The sequence below is a fragment of the Coregonus lavaretus genome (assembly GCF_964263955.1).
Source record: "Coregonus lavaretus genome assembly, chromosome: 1".
In the NCBI taxonomy this organism is placed as follows: Eukaryota; Metazoa; Chordata; class Actinopteri; order Salmoniformes; family Salmonidae; genus Coregonus; species Coregonus lavaretus.
Window position 1 is genome coordinate 49,917,610 of NC_139988.1, and position 15,813 is coordinate 49,933,422.

Here is a 15,813-nt window from a genome sequence, read left to right on the forward strand (position 1 = left end):
ATAGTGTTAACACTCATGTCAGTCAACTTTTAGCACAAAGCCCATATTATTCAAGTACAGCTTACCTCTCTGGAATATTTTCAGTGGCACCCTGCGGTTCTTGGCCCATATTTTATAGAGCCGGTACTCTGCCTGGACCTAAGCAGGAGTGACCCCCCTCCCGTGCCAAGAGCCCCAGGTAATGGAGGCACAGGACCTCCACATAATCTCTGCCATGGATGATAAAGCTCTCTCTGGAGTCCTGAGTGGCTTCAAGCTGTGGCCACGGACCATAGTCAAGCACTCAGAATCTAGCTATAAGGCTGTCAGCTGAAAGGTCCAGTAGCCTGGACTCCATGTGCTTGATGGTGGCTTCTCCATTTAGAATTAAACTTATTTGAACAACTATTTCCAACAACTATTTCCAACATAGTATGTCTGTATTTACAGCTTTCTGCAGCAAATTATCATTATTTACCTGTTACATTTGTTCTCTCCTGGCTGAGAGTGTCTTCCTCCTTCATCTTCTCCAGCTGGACCCCATGGAACATCCCAGTGGATGACACTTCTCAGCATGCTTGCCTGTTGGACTCCAGGTTCCAGTGAGATTCTCCTGATGTTATATAGACAAGATATACAGTACCAGTCAAAAGTTTGGACACACTTACTCATTCCAGGGTTTTTCTTTCTACATTGTAGAATAATAGTGAAGACATCAAAACTATGAAATAACACATATGGAATCATGTAGTAACCAAAAAAGTGTTAAACAAATCAAAATATATTATGGCAAGAACAGCTCAAATAAGCAAAGAGAAACAACAGTCCATCATTACTTTAAGACATAAAGGTCAGTCAATGCGGAACATTTCAAGAACTTTGAAAGTTTCTTCAAGTGCAGTCGCAAAAACCATCAAGCGCTATGATGAAACTGGCTCTCATGAGGACCGCGACAGGAAAGGAAGACCCAGAGTTACCTCTGCTGCAGAGGATAACTTAATTAGAGTTAACTGCACCTCAGATTGCAGCCCAAATAAATGCTTCACAGAGTTCAAGTAACAGACACATCTCAACATCAACTGTTCAGAGGAGACTGTGTGAATCAGGCCTTCATGGTCGAATTGCTGCAAAGAAATCACTACTAAAGGACACCAATAATAAGAAGAGACTTGCTTGGGCCAAGAAACATGATTAATGGACATTAGACCGGTGGAAATCTGTCCTTTGGTCTGGAGTCCAAATTTGAGATTTTTGGTTCCAGCTGCCGTGTCTTTGTGAGAAGCAGAGTAGGTGAACGGATGATCTCCGCATGTGTCGTTCCCACCGTGAAGCATGGAGGAGGAGGTGTGATGGTGTGAGGGTGCTTTGTTGGTGACACTGTCAGTGATTTATTTAGAATTCAAGGAACACTTAACTAGCATGGCTACCATAGCATTCTGCAGCGATACGCCATCCCATACGCCATTAGTGGGACTATCATTTGTTTTTCAACAGGACAATGACCCAAAATACACCTTCAGGCTGTGTAAGGGCTATTTGACCAAGAAGGAGAGTGATGGAGTGCAGCATCAGATGAACTGGCCTCCACAATCACCCGACCTCAACCCAATTGAAATGGTTCGGAATTAGTTGGAGCAAAGAGTGAAGGAAAAGCAGCCAACAAGTGCTCAGCATATGTGGGAACTCCTTCAAGACTGTTGGAAAAGCATCCCTCATGAAGCTGGTTGAGAGAATGCCAAGAGTGTGCAAAGCTGTCATCAAGGCAAAGGTTGGCTACTTTGAAGAATCTAAAATATAACATCTATTTTGATTTGTTTAACACTTTTTTGGTAACTACATGATTCTGTATATGTTATTTCATAGTTTTGATGTCTCACTATTATTCTACAATGTAGAAAATAGTGAAAATAAAGAAAAACCCTTGAATGAGTAGGTGTGTCCTACCTTTGGACCGGTACTGTGTGTTAGGTTCAGGTAAGTCAAGTTCAGGTATGGTGAGAAATGATTTCAGTGATGTACCGATGTGAACACATTTAAAACATGTTTTATGATTAAGTTCAGGTAAGTTATTCAGGTAAGTTATTTCACTGATTTGCTGATTTGAACACATTACCTATCAGGAGTAGGCTCATCTTGTTGAAACTGAAGGCTGAGTGCCTTCAGAATGTCCAATGTGAAGTTGAACATTCATGAAGTCCTTCAGGTTCTTGAGGATGTTGGTCGCCCTTCCCACCACAGCGTCACATGGATGGGGTGTCCGCTCAGGGCTTATCTGGTCCTCAAAATGTCCCACGAACACCGGGTAACTAGAACACAGAATATAGAGAAGAGGATTTCATGTTATTATGTTTGTTATTCATAGGGAATTGATCACAACAATGAAAATCAGAACAATAAAGATGCTGTCTGGTGTTAGATCAGCATCTTATGGAATCAACCTACTTTAGTTGCCCTGTGGATGTAGGGCAGTCACCTGGCCCCCTTGAGGTTTGTAGGCTTGACAACCTTTTCCTCCAGTGCCTCTCCCAGCATCCTCAGCTCCCTCAGTGCCTCTCGGGCAGTAGTGGTACATTTCACATTTTAGTCATTTAGCAGACGCTCTTATCCAGAGTGACTTACAGTTAGTGAGTGCATACATTTTCATACTGGCCCCCCATGGGAAACAAACCCACAACCCTGGCGTTGCAAGCGCCATGCTCTACCAACTGAGCTACAGGGTATATACCTGGTACTGCATGTGGAGAAACTGCAACAGCTCTTGCAGCTTCTTCATTAGTGGTTCGTCTTTGATGGAGTCAACCATGCCCAACTCCAGCCAGTGTGCCACACAGTGGATGGCAAGCAGGTGTTGTAGACCCCTCGACTTCAATTTGGCAGCTACCCCTGTCTTCTTCCCTATATTCACAGCGGCTCCATCGGCACAGAGAAAGACGAGCAGGTGTCTTCATCCTGGCACATCAGCCTGCTGAAAAAACGAAAGCATACACACAAACCAGGCAATTTGAAATTAAATACATGTGGGACAGGAATGGCGGATACCATTGTTTTCACTTTTCAGTAAATTAATGTACCTGAGTCAACTGCTGCAATGACCCCATCAGCATTGGCATGGGCCACGTCTTGGATGCCCAGAAAGAACTGCCGTACACTCCCCTCTCTAGTAAACTTGAGATATACAATCTTGTTCTCCAAGTTGCCATTGTCTGTGGTCCCATCTATTATTAAGCTGAAGAACCTGGTGCTTCTCAACTCATCCATCCATGGCTCTCTAAGCTGTTGAAATATGTCGACCATAAACCTGGGGGGAAAAAGTTAAAATCGTGAAATCATTTAGTGCTTACCTCCATTTTGTTCTTTTAAAATTTTTTACTTAATGTTTCCATTTCCCATTCCAGAAACCTACCTTGCGCAGGCTTTGTCAGACAGGTAGCAGCTGGGCATATCCGACCCCATCCTCATGTTCAGCTTTACAAGGTCCGCAAAGTCTGTGAAAGACTTCTCCTTTATCACTACATAGTAGCTCATGTGGAACATGTTTTTCATTTGTTTAGCAAACTCCACATTCATCTCACCATTGCGGTGCACACCGGCCAGCACAGGGTTTGGGATGCGCTGACCTCTCCCTCTGCTCACAGACCTTGTGTCCTACGCTATTGGCGTGGGGGTCAAACCCAGTGCGTCTATCCACCTGCTGTCTTTTGAATAGTGCTGAATCCCAACAATCATACAACAAAGATTGACAGGATGCTATGCTATTTGTCGACTAGCCTTAAAACATGTTATCAAGGGGAAATTACAATTACAATCTGCCGTGTGGTAGCAGAGAGAACTGAGTCTGGACTGGTGACTGGAGTCTTTGACAATTTTTGGGGCCTTCCTCCGCCTAGTATATAGGTCCTGGATGGCAGGAAGCTTGGCCCCAGTGATGTACTGGGCTGTACGCACTACCCTCTGTAGCGCCTTATGGTCGGATGCTGAGCAGTTGCCATACCAGGCGGTGATGCAACCGGTCAGGATGCTCTCGATGGTGCAGCTGTATAACTTTTGGGGGATCTGGGGACCCATGCCAAATATTTTCAGTCTCCTGAGGGGGAAAGGCATTGTTGTGCCCTCTTCACGACTTTCTTGGTGTGTTTGTGATGTGGACACTAAGGAACTTGAAGCTCTCAACCCGCTCCACTACAGCCCCACTACATTTGAGAGACACCAAGTGCTCATTGTGCAAATGTATGTTTTCAATAAACATTGGAGACTAAATATAGCTTACATGATGTCAACAATCTAAGCCAACCGCTTCTGTTTTGCACCATATTTGTGCATGCGTCGGTTTTCTTGCTAAACAACCAACCCGTCTATAGCTAGGTTCTTATTATATACACTAACTATATTTCACTCACTTGTCTGCATAAACTGGCAGTGACCGGCAAGTCGTACAGAAGACTTTCCCTCTATCCTCATGATGTCCCAGCCAAGGCCAACATTCTGACCAGTAGCTAGGTTTCCATCCAATTGGCGACATATTTTCATGCGAATATTCTTGAATCCGCATGAAGAAAATATACGCATTTTTCCACTACACTGAACAAAAATATAAATTAAACATGCAACAATTTCAAAGATTTGCCTGAGTTACAGTTCATATAAGGAAATCAGTCAATTGAAATAAATGTATTAGGCCCTAATCTATTGATTTAACATGACTGGGAATGCAGATATGCATCTGTTTGTCACAGATACCTTTAAAAAAGAAGTAGGGCCATGGATCAGAAAACAAGTTAGAATATGGTGTGACCACCATTTGCCTCATGCAGCGTGACACATCTCCTTCACATAGAGTTGATCAGGCTGTTTATTGTGGACTGTGGAATGTTGTCCCACTCCTCTTCAATGGCTGTGCAAATTTGCTGGATATTGGTGAGAACTGGGACACGCTGTCGGTCCAGAGCATCCCAAACATGCTCAATGGGTGACATGTCTGGTGAGTATGCAGACCATAGAAGAACTGGGACATTTTCAGCTTCCAGGAAATGTGTACAGATCCTTGCGACATGGGGCTGTGCATTATCATGCTGAAACATAAGTTGATGGCGGCGGATGAATGGCACGAAAATGGGCCTCAGGATCTCGTCACGGGATCTCTGTGCATTGAAATTGCCATCGATAAAATGCAATTGGGTTTGTTGTCCGTAGCTTATGCCTGCCCATACCATAAACCCACCGCCACCATGGGACACTCTGTTCACAATGTTGACATCAGCAAACCCCTCGCCAACACAACGCCATACACTCATCTGCCTGGTACAGTTGAAACCGGGATTCATCCATGAAAAGCACACTTCTCCAGCGTGCCAGTGGCCATCGAAGGTGAGCATTTGCCCACTGAAGTCGGTTACGACGCGGAACTGCAGTCAGGTCAAGACCCTGGTGAGGACGACGAGCACACAGATGAGCTTCCCTGAGACGGTTTCTGACAGTTTGTGTAGAAATTATTCAGTTGTGCAAACCAACAGTTTCATCAGCTGTCCGGTTGGCTGGTCTCAGATGATCCCACAGGTAAAGAAGCCGGATGTGGAGATCCTGGGCTGGCGTGGTTACACATGGTCTGCGGTTTTGAGGCTGGTTGGACGTTCTGACAACTTTTCTAAAACGACGTTGGAGGCGGCTTATGGTAGAGAAATAAACATTCAATTCTCTGGCAACAGCTTTGGTGGACATTCTTGCAGTCAGCATGCCAATTGCACGCTCCCTCAAAACTTGAGACATCTGTGGTATTGTGTTGTGACAAAACTGCACATTTTAGAGTGGCCTTTTATTGTCCCCAGCACAACGTGCACCTGTGTAATGATCATGCTGTTTAATCAGCTTCTTGATATGCCACACCTGTCAGATGGATGGATTATCTTGGCAAAGGAGAAATGCTCACTAACAGGGATGTAAACAAATTTGTGTACAAAATTTGAGAGAAATAAGCTTTTTTGTGCGTATGGAACATTTCTGGGATATTTTTATTTCAGTTCATGAAACATGGGACCAGCACTTTACATGTTGCGTTTATATTTTTGTTCAGTGTAGCTAGGTTTCCATCCAAACATTTCATGCGGATGAATTACATGACGCATGAAAAAAGTCACGACTGGGCTGATGGAAACAGGATATGCTGGTACAATTTTATAAATGCCGACAGACAATCTTTTTGTGTCTGTAAAATTAATTATGTGAGAAATTGCAGTGGAAATGCCTTTATGCGCAAATATAGATATAATAACCATCATATCGAAGTAAACTTAGAGTCACACAATTATATGTTGTGTGGTCCTCCCACTATGACTAGGGAAACCATGCATTTTATGAGACTACAAATGAAATAAGTTATGATGAACTTCACAGGGTGGTGAAAGTGTGCTTGATGCTCCTTTAAATATTGAGGGTCTTATTCTTGTGACATTACATTTACATTTACGTCATTTAGCAGATGCTCTTATCCAGAGCGACTTACAGATAATGATGATCGATGCTTGGCTGCCGTTTGAAAAATAAAAATAATATCGCTCTTATCCATAATAATCTCATAATTTAGGTAGCCTACCCGTACTGTATCTGCAAGCTTTTGTTTAGAACGCACCCAAGCCCAGACTTGGCATGTTTGCTATATAACGCACAGTAGCAGTGCGTGGGTAAAATCACTGGGGAAGCCCGAATTTTTTTTTTATTACAACCTATATGTTGTGATAATTGCGTTGTTTGCTCTATAACCTGTTAATTCATATGCCTTGCAACCGTGATATATAGGCCTAAAGGCAGAGACAATAAGAAGACACAGTGGCAGAATAAATTCAACCACACCTTTGTTTTATCACAAAAACGGATAGCAACCTCTGTCCGGTTTAGTCCACAAAGCATATTGCATGTAACAAACAGTTACATGACCTACAGCATGGTCAAGCAAGTTAATGTTTCCAACATTTTTGGACCACTAAACAACTATTGATTTAGAACCACAGAGAGTTACCACAAGTTTAAAAGAAAACAGAAGCTGCCTCCACTATTCCAGCACCATTTCAACTTCAACATTTCAACATCATCAACACCTCTGCTTAGTCTAGTACAGTGACAACTAAAAGATACCAAAAACAATTTAGTCCAATCAACGTAAGCTAAATATGATGTGGCTGTCCATGCTTCTAATTTGTGCGTGTTTGTGTGTGTGCACGTTCGTGCAAGTAGAAAAATATGTTGACTCACCCTACTTGTAGAGAAACGCCAATGCCATCCTCCTCTCTTTCATGTTGATGAAACAGTCTATCACTCTGTCATACAGTACACGCTTTTATATTTTGTTGTCCTAGGCTACCTGGCTAAAATGCTTGCTCGCTAGCCTAACCTCCATTCATGGGCAACGTTAGCTAGTTAACATTAGCCTTCTACATTACATTTACATTTACGTCATTTATCTAGCTACATATTGAACTTCCATCCTCTCAGACCAGGGGCAATGTATTAATTAATGGATAAATAATGTATTACGGAGAATTAAGTAATGTATTACCGAGAATTAAGTAAAACCACAAGTCCAAATCCCTATCTCCATCCATGGCTAATTTAGGAAAGGGCCAACTTTAGCTAGCTAGCTAGCCACCGGAGGACAACAACATAACGAGATGCAACAGTTCAAGTTGTTTCAGTCAATGATGTATGCTCTCAACGCAATTATTATAGGAGTGACGCCAAAATCCAAGCTGGCTTCCCATGACACTTTTTTAGCTCAACGCTGATTGGCAAATTTTGTATACTTTTTTATCAAGGGAGGCCAAATGCTCGCTGGCTTCCCTTGCATTCCATTCAATGCTATGGGCGACAACAATGTCATACTCGTTTGGACCAGACAGCATCAGAGAGATGGCCTACACGTAGAGAGACAGAGGGGCGCTGTTTCACTCGCTTAGTTGCTTTCTCCGGTGAGATAGATTCAGCCTCTTGTGAATTGAAGGAAAATTATGAAACACAGAGAGACTAAATATAAATTATTTAATGTTTTTGTATTTTTTTATTGGTCAACTTTTTTGGGAAGCCTGGCTTCCCTTGGCATCCATGATTACACGCCACTGATAACACAACAGTTTTTTTGACAAAACCATCAGTTGCGTTGAAAATGTGATGGAAACCCATTTAACTTGTATATTTCATTCAGTACATAGGAATTTAACTGCAAAAGTTATTTTGATGTGCACTACATCATCATGTACATAATTTTATCCACAATAAGTCAGTTTGATGGAAACACATCTCTGGTGGGAAAATGTGGATTTTGTTTTATGCAGACTTTAGAATATTCACATGAAAATCTGTCTCAAGTTGGACGGAAACCTAGCTAGTGGTGTGTTTCCAACAAATGTACTTTTTCGCATATGTTTTCATGTACCGAATAAAAATCTAAAATTAAATGTGTTTCCATCGCATTTTCAACTCTACCAAGCATCAATCATCATGTTTCCAGAATAAGACCCTCGATAGTTATTGGAAAGGAGCATCAAGATCACCGTGCACTTTCACCACCATGTGAAGTTCATCATAATTTATTCAATCTGTAGCCTAATAAACTGCATGCTTTCCCAAGTCATAGTGGAAGGACCACACACCATATCATCGCGTGACTCCAAGTTTACGTCGATAAGATGGTTAGGCATATTATATCAATATTTGCACGTAAATGCATTCCCATCGCCATTTCTCGCATCATTATTTTTACCGAACAAAAAGATCCCATCATGTCAAACAAACAAATTATCATTAGGCATTTATAAAATTGTACCACAATTTCCTGTTTCCATCATAGCTGTCGTGAAATTTCCGCACTCTTTTTTGCTCATAGTCCCTGTTATTTTCCTTTAGCTCATCCTCCCTCCTGCTTTTCTCTTTTTTACCAGGCACTTGGCACGGATAAGAAACATTGTTTTGGTTTCTCTATTCGTTCTCCCTCTCTATTTTCTACTATGATACACTGTAATTAATTTATGTTCGCCTTTCCCTTGTAGCCTAGTTTGTGCGCTTAAATTTTTTTCAATGTCATCTGACAAGCTGACAAACCCTTAACCCCTACCCTAACCATAACCCAAACCATAACCCTAACTTTAACCCTTACCTTAACCATTGGGGTAGGATCCCGGATAGCACGGACCATGATTGGCACGCTCTGATTCGGATCCTGACTGGACTGAATCCCACATCTATTTCTTAATGGGCTATTCATTGGATATGTATGCTATTTGACACAAATTTGAATGTGTTTTAACCCACACCTATATTTTATTTATTTATGTCTAATACATTTATATTTCTTCCTGTATTTAGCCAACAAGTGATCTGTGTAAATAATTGTCATGTCATGACAAGCAAGCAGCTCCATAGTGTAGGCCTACGTAAACCTTTCTTTGCTAATAACAACATCGCTATGTAGGATGTCTTATATTGTAAAAGACTGAAAAGCATGTAAAGGATTTTTGTTATGTTATTTTGGATTGCGCGTGCCGATATGAAACTCTGAATTGACAGGCTTCCTGCCTCGGCTGAAATTGGTCTGGCACGAGTAGCCAGGACGTAGCCTAGGCAACTGAGGCAGGGCTCACTCAAGACGGAATGGGAGAGTTTGACATTCATGCCTCTGCTTGGAAACCAAATGCTGATTGATAACAAGTGTGGAGTGTCTGACGTCAGGAAGATTGTCAAGGATTAAATACAAATAAAAAATATTATTTGTCTGTTTTGGAGTTTGAAAATGTGCTGGCCCAAGCGGGCCATATGAAAGCTTGATTAACTGGCCTGGTGAGCTCGGCAGAATGTGCCAGGCCAGCGGGCAGCCCTGAATGCCGAGCCCTGTTGTGCATGCGTGTGTGTGTAGGAGTGTGTTTGACACAATGTGTTTGTTGTGTCCCTGTAGCCTGGGTCATGTGAGCAACCACAGGGAGATGACGAGAACTACAGTGCTGAGAACCTCCGCCGCATCGCCCGCAGTCTGAGTGGCACCGTCATAGGGGGACGACCCAAACTCCTCGCCCACTCCCGCAGCTTTGTGAGTCACACACACACACACGCACACACACAGTGTGCATATGTCATACACACAAACACAGAGCCTCACACGTGAGCCTCAGTTCCTGACTTGGAAAGGCCACAGCTGTCACTCCCACTCAGTGCTGTCTGTGTTACCTTGGGTGAGCACACCATTACATCATCATGTCATGTACCATCAATGTACCTCATCATCATCATCATCACACCTCCCTCCCAGTGGATGTGATTGTTTCATAATGTCATAATGCCATCTGGTGTTCACATAATACAACTGCCATGGTGTGCTGTAATAGAGCCCCTAGTGGTGTGATCTTCACTCAGCAAAATGCTAGAAGCGGCATTTTGTTAATTTAGTTCATCCATTAAGCTTTTAACCTTGTGTTCAGCTTACATTCTTTGGCTGAAGAACAAAGAACAGCACTAGACATGGCACTGTTGCATTATATAAATAGATGGTGAGGTTTGTAGTGCCATTGAATTCCTGACTGGTTTTGTTTTGTTTTCCTTTTCACTGAAGTGTGGGTCAGCTGTCCCTGTTTTAACTCATCTGTCTTCCTCTTATCCTCCTCTCCTTCCTGCCTCGCAACTGTTGGGCATTCTCACCTTATGGTGGATTTCTCTATTTTTCTCTCTTCTTCTCTCTCTCACCCTGAACCTTTACTAAAAAAAAGGAGCCCCCAGTTACCAGGATGCCAAAGCATACAGACTCCCGAGTCCCCGCACGTCACCCTAGCACATCCTCCCTGCACCCCCCTCCCTCCTCCACCCACCTCTCTCCATCCGAACCCCAACACCAATACCTCCACAACAACCATCACTACAGCCCCCCAGCACTGCCCCAGCACCCCCCTCAGCAGGCAGCACGGCCCCCCTCCACAGGGCCCTATCTGGGACGCTCAGGTAACCATCAGCCTCCTCGACCTCCACCACCTCCAGTCATCAGACCACAGCACCATGCTGGCCCTACCAGCCATGGGAAGTGGATCACATAACACTCACTTTGACTTTTATCCCTCTCATTGTCTATGTATGTCCGGTCATACTACAGGGTTTAGGTCATTTTCAATAATGAATTATATTTTCATGTAGGGGTAGAACAGTAGACTATGGCACAAAACAATGCGACCCATTTGCAGAACTTTGATTGTCCAGTGTGTTTCCCAGTGGGCCTCTACTGTGGTAGTCCTCTGCTGTGTTCTAATGATTTTCTGCCCCCACAGGAGGTCACCAGAAGGGAGACCAGTTTCTGGCTGTGTTTGACTGGGGTGAAGCTTTCTCCCGTGAAAACTACCACAGTGTTGCACTGAGCAACGGCACGCTTCCGCGGGCACCTCGCAGGGCACCTCCATCCTGGTCCTCCTCTCTCCCCCGGCCCAGGGATGGACCCAACCCGGGCCCTGGGTACTACAGCCGCACAGACACGGGCTATGCCACCCTCTCCCACCCCTGCCGCTCTGCCCCCCCTAGTGGCACCATCAATGGCTACAGGCAGCCCCCTCAATCCAGCAGGTCGAATGGAACCCTACCTTCCCGCCTACAACCCCAACACCACCGGCTTTCCAGCGAGACCTCCAACCAGCCCCTCCGCCTGGACGTACCCCCGGATGATGACTGGAGGACCCCCGACTACAGGATGGTACCACCGTCCATGCCCATGCGGCATGCCCACCACCTCCATCAGCCCACCCAGAGGCATGACCACCCCCGTATGAGGGCATCATCCCGTGGCCCCGGTAGTGCCCAGCTCTGTTCCCTGTGCCAACAGCTGCCCACCGAGCCCTCCCGTCACTACTGCCAGTCCTGTGGGGCCTACATGGCCCGTTTCCGGCCTGTCAGCTGATCCAGCTCACCGTCACCTTACAAACAGACCCAGTTTACTCCAAACACACACACCCTCTTTCTCTCACTGTTTCCCGTTGGGCTATTTGTAGAATGCAGTTAAGGAGACTCACAGCAATCTTGGGGCACATTGTTCTAGCAGATTGTGGTCCTTTCGTTTTCCATCAATTAATGTTGATACTATAACCCCACCCCCCATCCCACCCCAACCCTCTTTAACCAGACAGGCCAACCACTATATCTGGTCCTTAACCTGGTCTATTTCTATAGAGTTTATATTTAGCCTTTATGGCTGCTCGTCATCTAAGGTTATTTAAAGATTATGTGATCCAGCATTGGAAGGTCACCGAGTCCAGGCTGGGTAGAAGTGGGGCTGCATAGTGTCAACTGAGGTAGATGGCAAGAGGCACTCAATGAATCAATCAATCAATCAATCAAATGTATTTATAAAGCCCTTTTTACATCAGCAGATGTCACAAAGTGCTTATACAGAAACCCAGCCTAAACCCCCAAAGAGCAAGCAATGCAGATGTAGAAGCATGTTGGCTCTGAAAAGCTCCCTAGAAAGGCAGGAACCTAGGAAGAAACCTAAAGAGGAACCAGGCTCTGAGGGGTGGCCAATCCTCTTCTAGCTGTGCCGGCGGAGATTATAAGAGTACATGGCCATTAAGGCATTGTGCTTCTGGGAGGTTAGGACACCCCTCATTCCCCCATAAACACATCAGCACCAACACAGCTGGAGTTTAGGGTTACACTGATGTTCCCAGGGGTCGCAAATTAACCCATTGTTTGAGGAAGCCTGTTACAGATGAAGAATGAAGATGGAAGTTGAGTTACATGGTGGGGATGAGGGCAAGGCAGAATGAGAGATACAGTTTAAGTTTTACACGTTTTCTTGTCACTCATTAAAACTCTTAACAGGTGTGAAACAGTGAAATAGATGCATCATAAGGCTGCTTTCTCATACCAACCCTTCTCTGTCTGGATAGACAATACAATGTATACTGTATCCTCAATGTATACTGACACTAAAACAGGACCCTCTGAGCTCTCAGATGTATTTACTTACTGTATTACTGTATTTATAATTTTTAGGGAGCTCTGGGTAAGTAGTGTATATATGATCAAACTAATCTATCGGCCTAACCTGTATATACTCTGCCATAGACCTGCTGTACTTTGCATTCTCTCAACTAGCTAGCACTGTCTGGTGACTAGAGCCCTCTTGCAGAATGGGCCTGTGTATCTCTCAGTTAGAGAGGCTTTTCACAGCCCTGCAGCTATGCATGGTTGTTCAGCAGATCTATGACTGAGGGAATCACTCGGCTTCGTGTACAATATAATAAGTATATATGAGATTTAGAGCAATGAATTTACTTAACTGCGTTAACACAAGTTTAGTGCACTTTAGAAGTGTTAGGATAATTGTATCTGTTGCTGTTTTAATTCTATTGACATTTCTCCCATTGTTACGGGAGACGCTCAATGTTAGCCTATTTTTGTACTTGTGTAAGTTAGATGGTGATTCTGAGTGCTAAGGAGGTACAGTACAGAGGTTTACACTCTTAGAGAAAACGTAATGACAGTGTACACATCTGTGTTTTAGGATACTTTTAAAGAGAACATAATGGGAACTGACTATAAAACTGTCAATTCAATGGCTTTTAACAAATCTTACTAGTTGAATCTTGAATGCTAGAGCCATTTTTCTTGATCTTTTATCTTTGTGATGCGCTATCACCGGAGATGGTTAGTTTAATGTTCCTAATTCAAATCTCACCCCAGACATTACTAAGATGCTGATTTATAGCTCTGAAATACAACAAAAGCCAACTTTGCCTAGTTTTTGAGGCAGACTTTAGATCTGATGTAAACGTATGGATCATTAGAGTCCCAATTACAGTGAAGTTGCTTTTTTGACTTGTGAGGAAAAGCAAGCTACATCTTACAAAATACAGTTAGGTTATCTACAATCTGAAATGAAGGAAATTACAAAATTATGTTTTGTTGCTATCTACGATATTGCTGATTTGTTTTGGAATATTTTTACACTTATCTTTCTACAATGTAGATATGACTGAGGGAATATGAAGAGAATGGAGCTTATGGAAGAAAGGTTTTGAGTGTCTTAATATAAAACAACTTCTAAAATCATATAGTTAATGCAGAATTTAGGATGCACAACTGTTGTGCAATTCATCGGGTGTGAGTGGTGTTGGCCTTCTTTAGGGAAAACAGTCTCTGAAACTGAAATGTAACTGGATTGTTGCAGATGTTAAACACTTAACCAAAGAGTGCCACTTTAGTGAGAGTCATTTTAATGAAAAGGAATGAATCCTTAGTTTGTGTACCTTATGCAACACTGCCCCCTCGTGGATTACCAGTAGAACAGAAGGTAACTGATGTGTCCATTTTATTTTTTTAACATGCTAATAAATAGATACTGCGACAACTGAACAGTGTAAATGTGTGTACAGATAATGATAGCCTTCAACCTTAAATGTTAAAAGGATGGGTTTTCTTGGTAGTATAAAGGAAGGGTTGACAGATTTCCATTTTGGACTTTGTTTGTAAATGATGTGCTAGCAGATGGAACTTGTATTTTTGCAATAAAGTTGTTATAAATTGCTCCAACCAGGAGCAGAGTATGAAGATTGTCTGTTTCTTTGTGACTTTGCTATGCTGCTCTAATCTCTTGCACTAAAAACGTTAATTTAAGGAAGTTGTAGGCTACAACTAGGCCCCAAAGTTCTTCCCGGACACTAAAATTATTTTTAGCTTCCGCTTGTGGCCAATAAGGGTGATAATGACTGTACAACAACATCCTGCTCCCTCCCTTTGTAAAACCCCCTAAAGCACCCCAATTTGAGAATTTTGGAAAAGGTAAATAGGAAGAAAAACAAACTTAGTGCTAGCTGACTTGTACCTCGGATGACAGGTCATGTGTGAATGCCAGTTTTTGCATGACAGCAACATTTGGCTCAGAGAGCTTTGGCAGTTCCTTGTCCTCACACCTCTGCTCTCCTCTTTCCTGCAGGTGCATCTGCAACATTGTCTTGAGCACATCAGATGCACTGACGCTCCTACCATAGTCCTCTGGCTGCAGGTCCAGATGTCTCAAAGCCTCCAGTAAACATCCATCCACAAGCTTGCAGACCTCTAGAAATGTATTTAGATATGAGAGGAGGACCTCCCTCCTCATTTCTCCTTCGAGTGAAGGTAAGAATTTGCTCCACCATGCTCTCATGTAGAAGTGTGAGCGACTACTTCATGGCTGAAAAACTCCACATGTCCTTGAAGAACTCCTTAAGGGTCAGCTGGATGATGGAGAGGGTTGGTTCACAGGCTGAACTGCAATCTTCTTGAAGGAGCCATTTCTCTCCTGAGTGGGGTAAATACTGGTCGGTCCACATTTGCGTTTGGTAGCCACTGCAGATTGCACTCCAGGACCATTTTCTCTTGCTCCTTTTGCTCTGGGACCTTCTTCTCTTGCTCCTTTTGCTCCGGGACCTTCTTCTCTTGCTCATTTTGCTCCGGGACCTTCTTCTCTTGCTCCTTTTTCTCTGGGACCATCTTCTCTTGCTCCTTTTGCTCTGGGACCTTCTTCTCTTGCTCCTTTTGCTCCGGGACCTTCTTCTCTTGCTCCTTTTGCTCTGGGACCTTCTTCTCTTGCTCCTTTTGCTCCGGGACCTTCTTCTCTTGCTCCTTTTGCTCTGGGACCTTCTTCTCTTGCTCCTTTTGCTCCGGGACCTTCTTCTCTTGCTCCTTTTGCTCCGGGACCTTCTTCTCTTGCTCCTTTTGCTCTGGGACCTTCTTCTCTTGCTCCTTTTGCTCTGGGACCTTCTTCTCTTGCTCCTTTTGCTCTGGGACCTTCTTCTCTTGCTCGACTCCATGGTGACCATGACAATTCACCTTGTCTATACAGGT

The 15,813-nt window shown here is 43.6% G+C and overlaps 1 protein-coding gene across 1 annotated transcript in view; it reads left to right on the forward strand.

Annotated features, from left to right (window-relative positions):
• Positions 1–11,887, forward strand: part of LOC311134702 (ubiquitin carboxyl-terminal hydrolase 54-like) — a gene marked incomplete at both ends in the record, with an annotated part of 85,428 nt that extends 73,541 nt beyond the window's left edge. Inside the window, 3 exons of the mRNA XM_084168468.1 lie at positions 9,914–10,045; positions 10,719–10,947; positions 11,268–11,887. Coding sequence (XP_084024594.1) covers positions 9,914–10,045; positions 10,719–10,947; positions 11,268–11,887 — 981 coding nt within the window. The remainder of the gene's footprint in view (positions 1–9,913; positions 10,046–10,718; positions 10,948–11,267) is intronic.
• Positions 11,888–15,813: the final 3,926 nt, after the last annotated feature.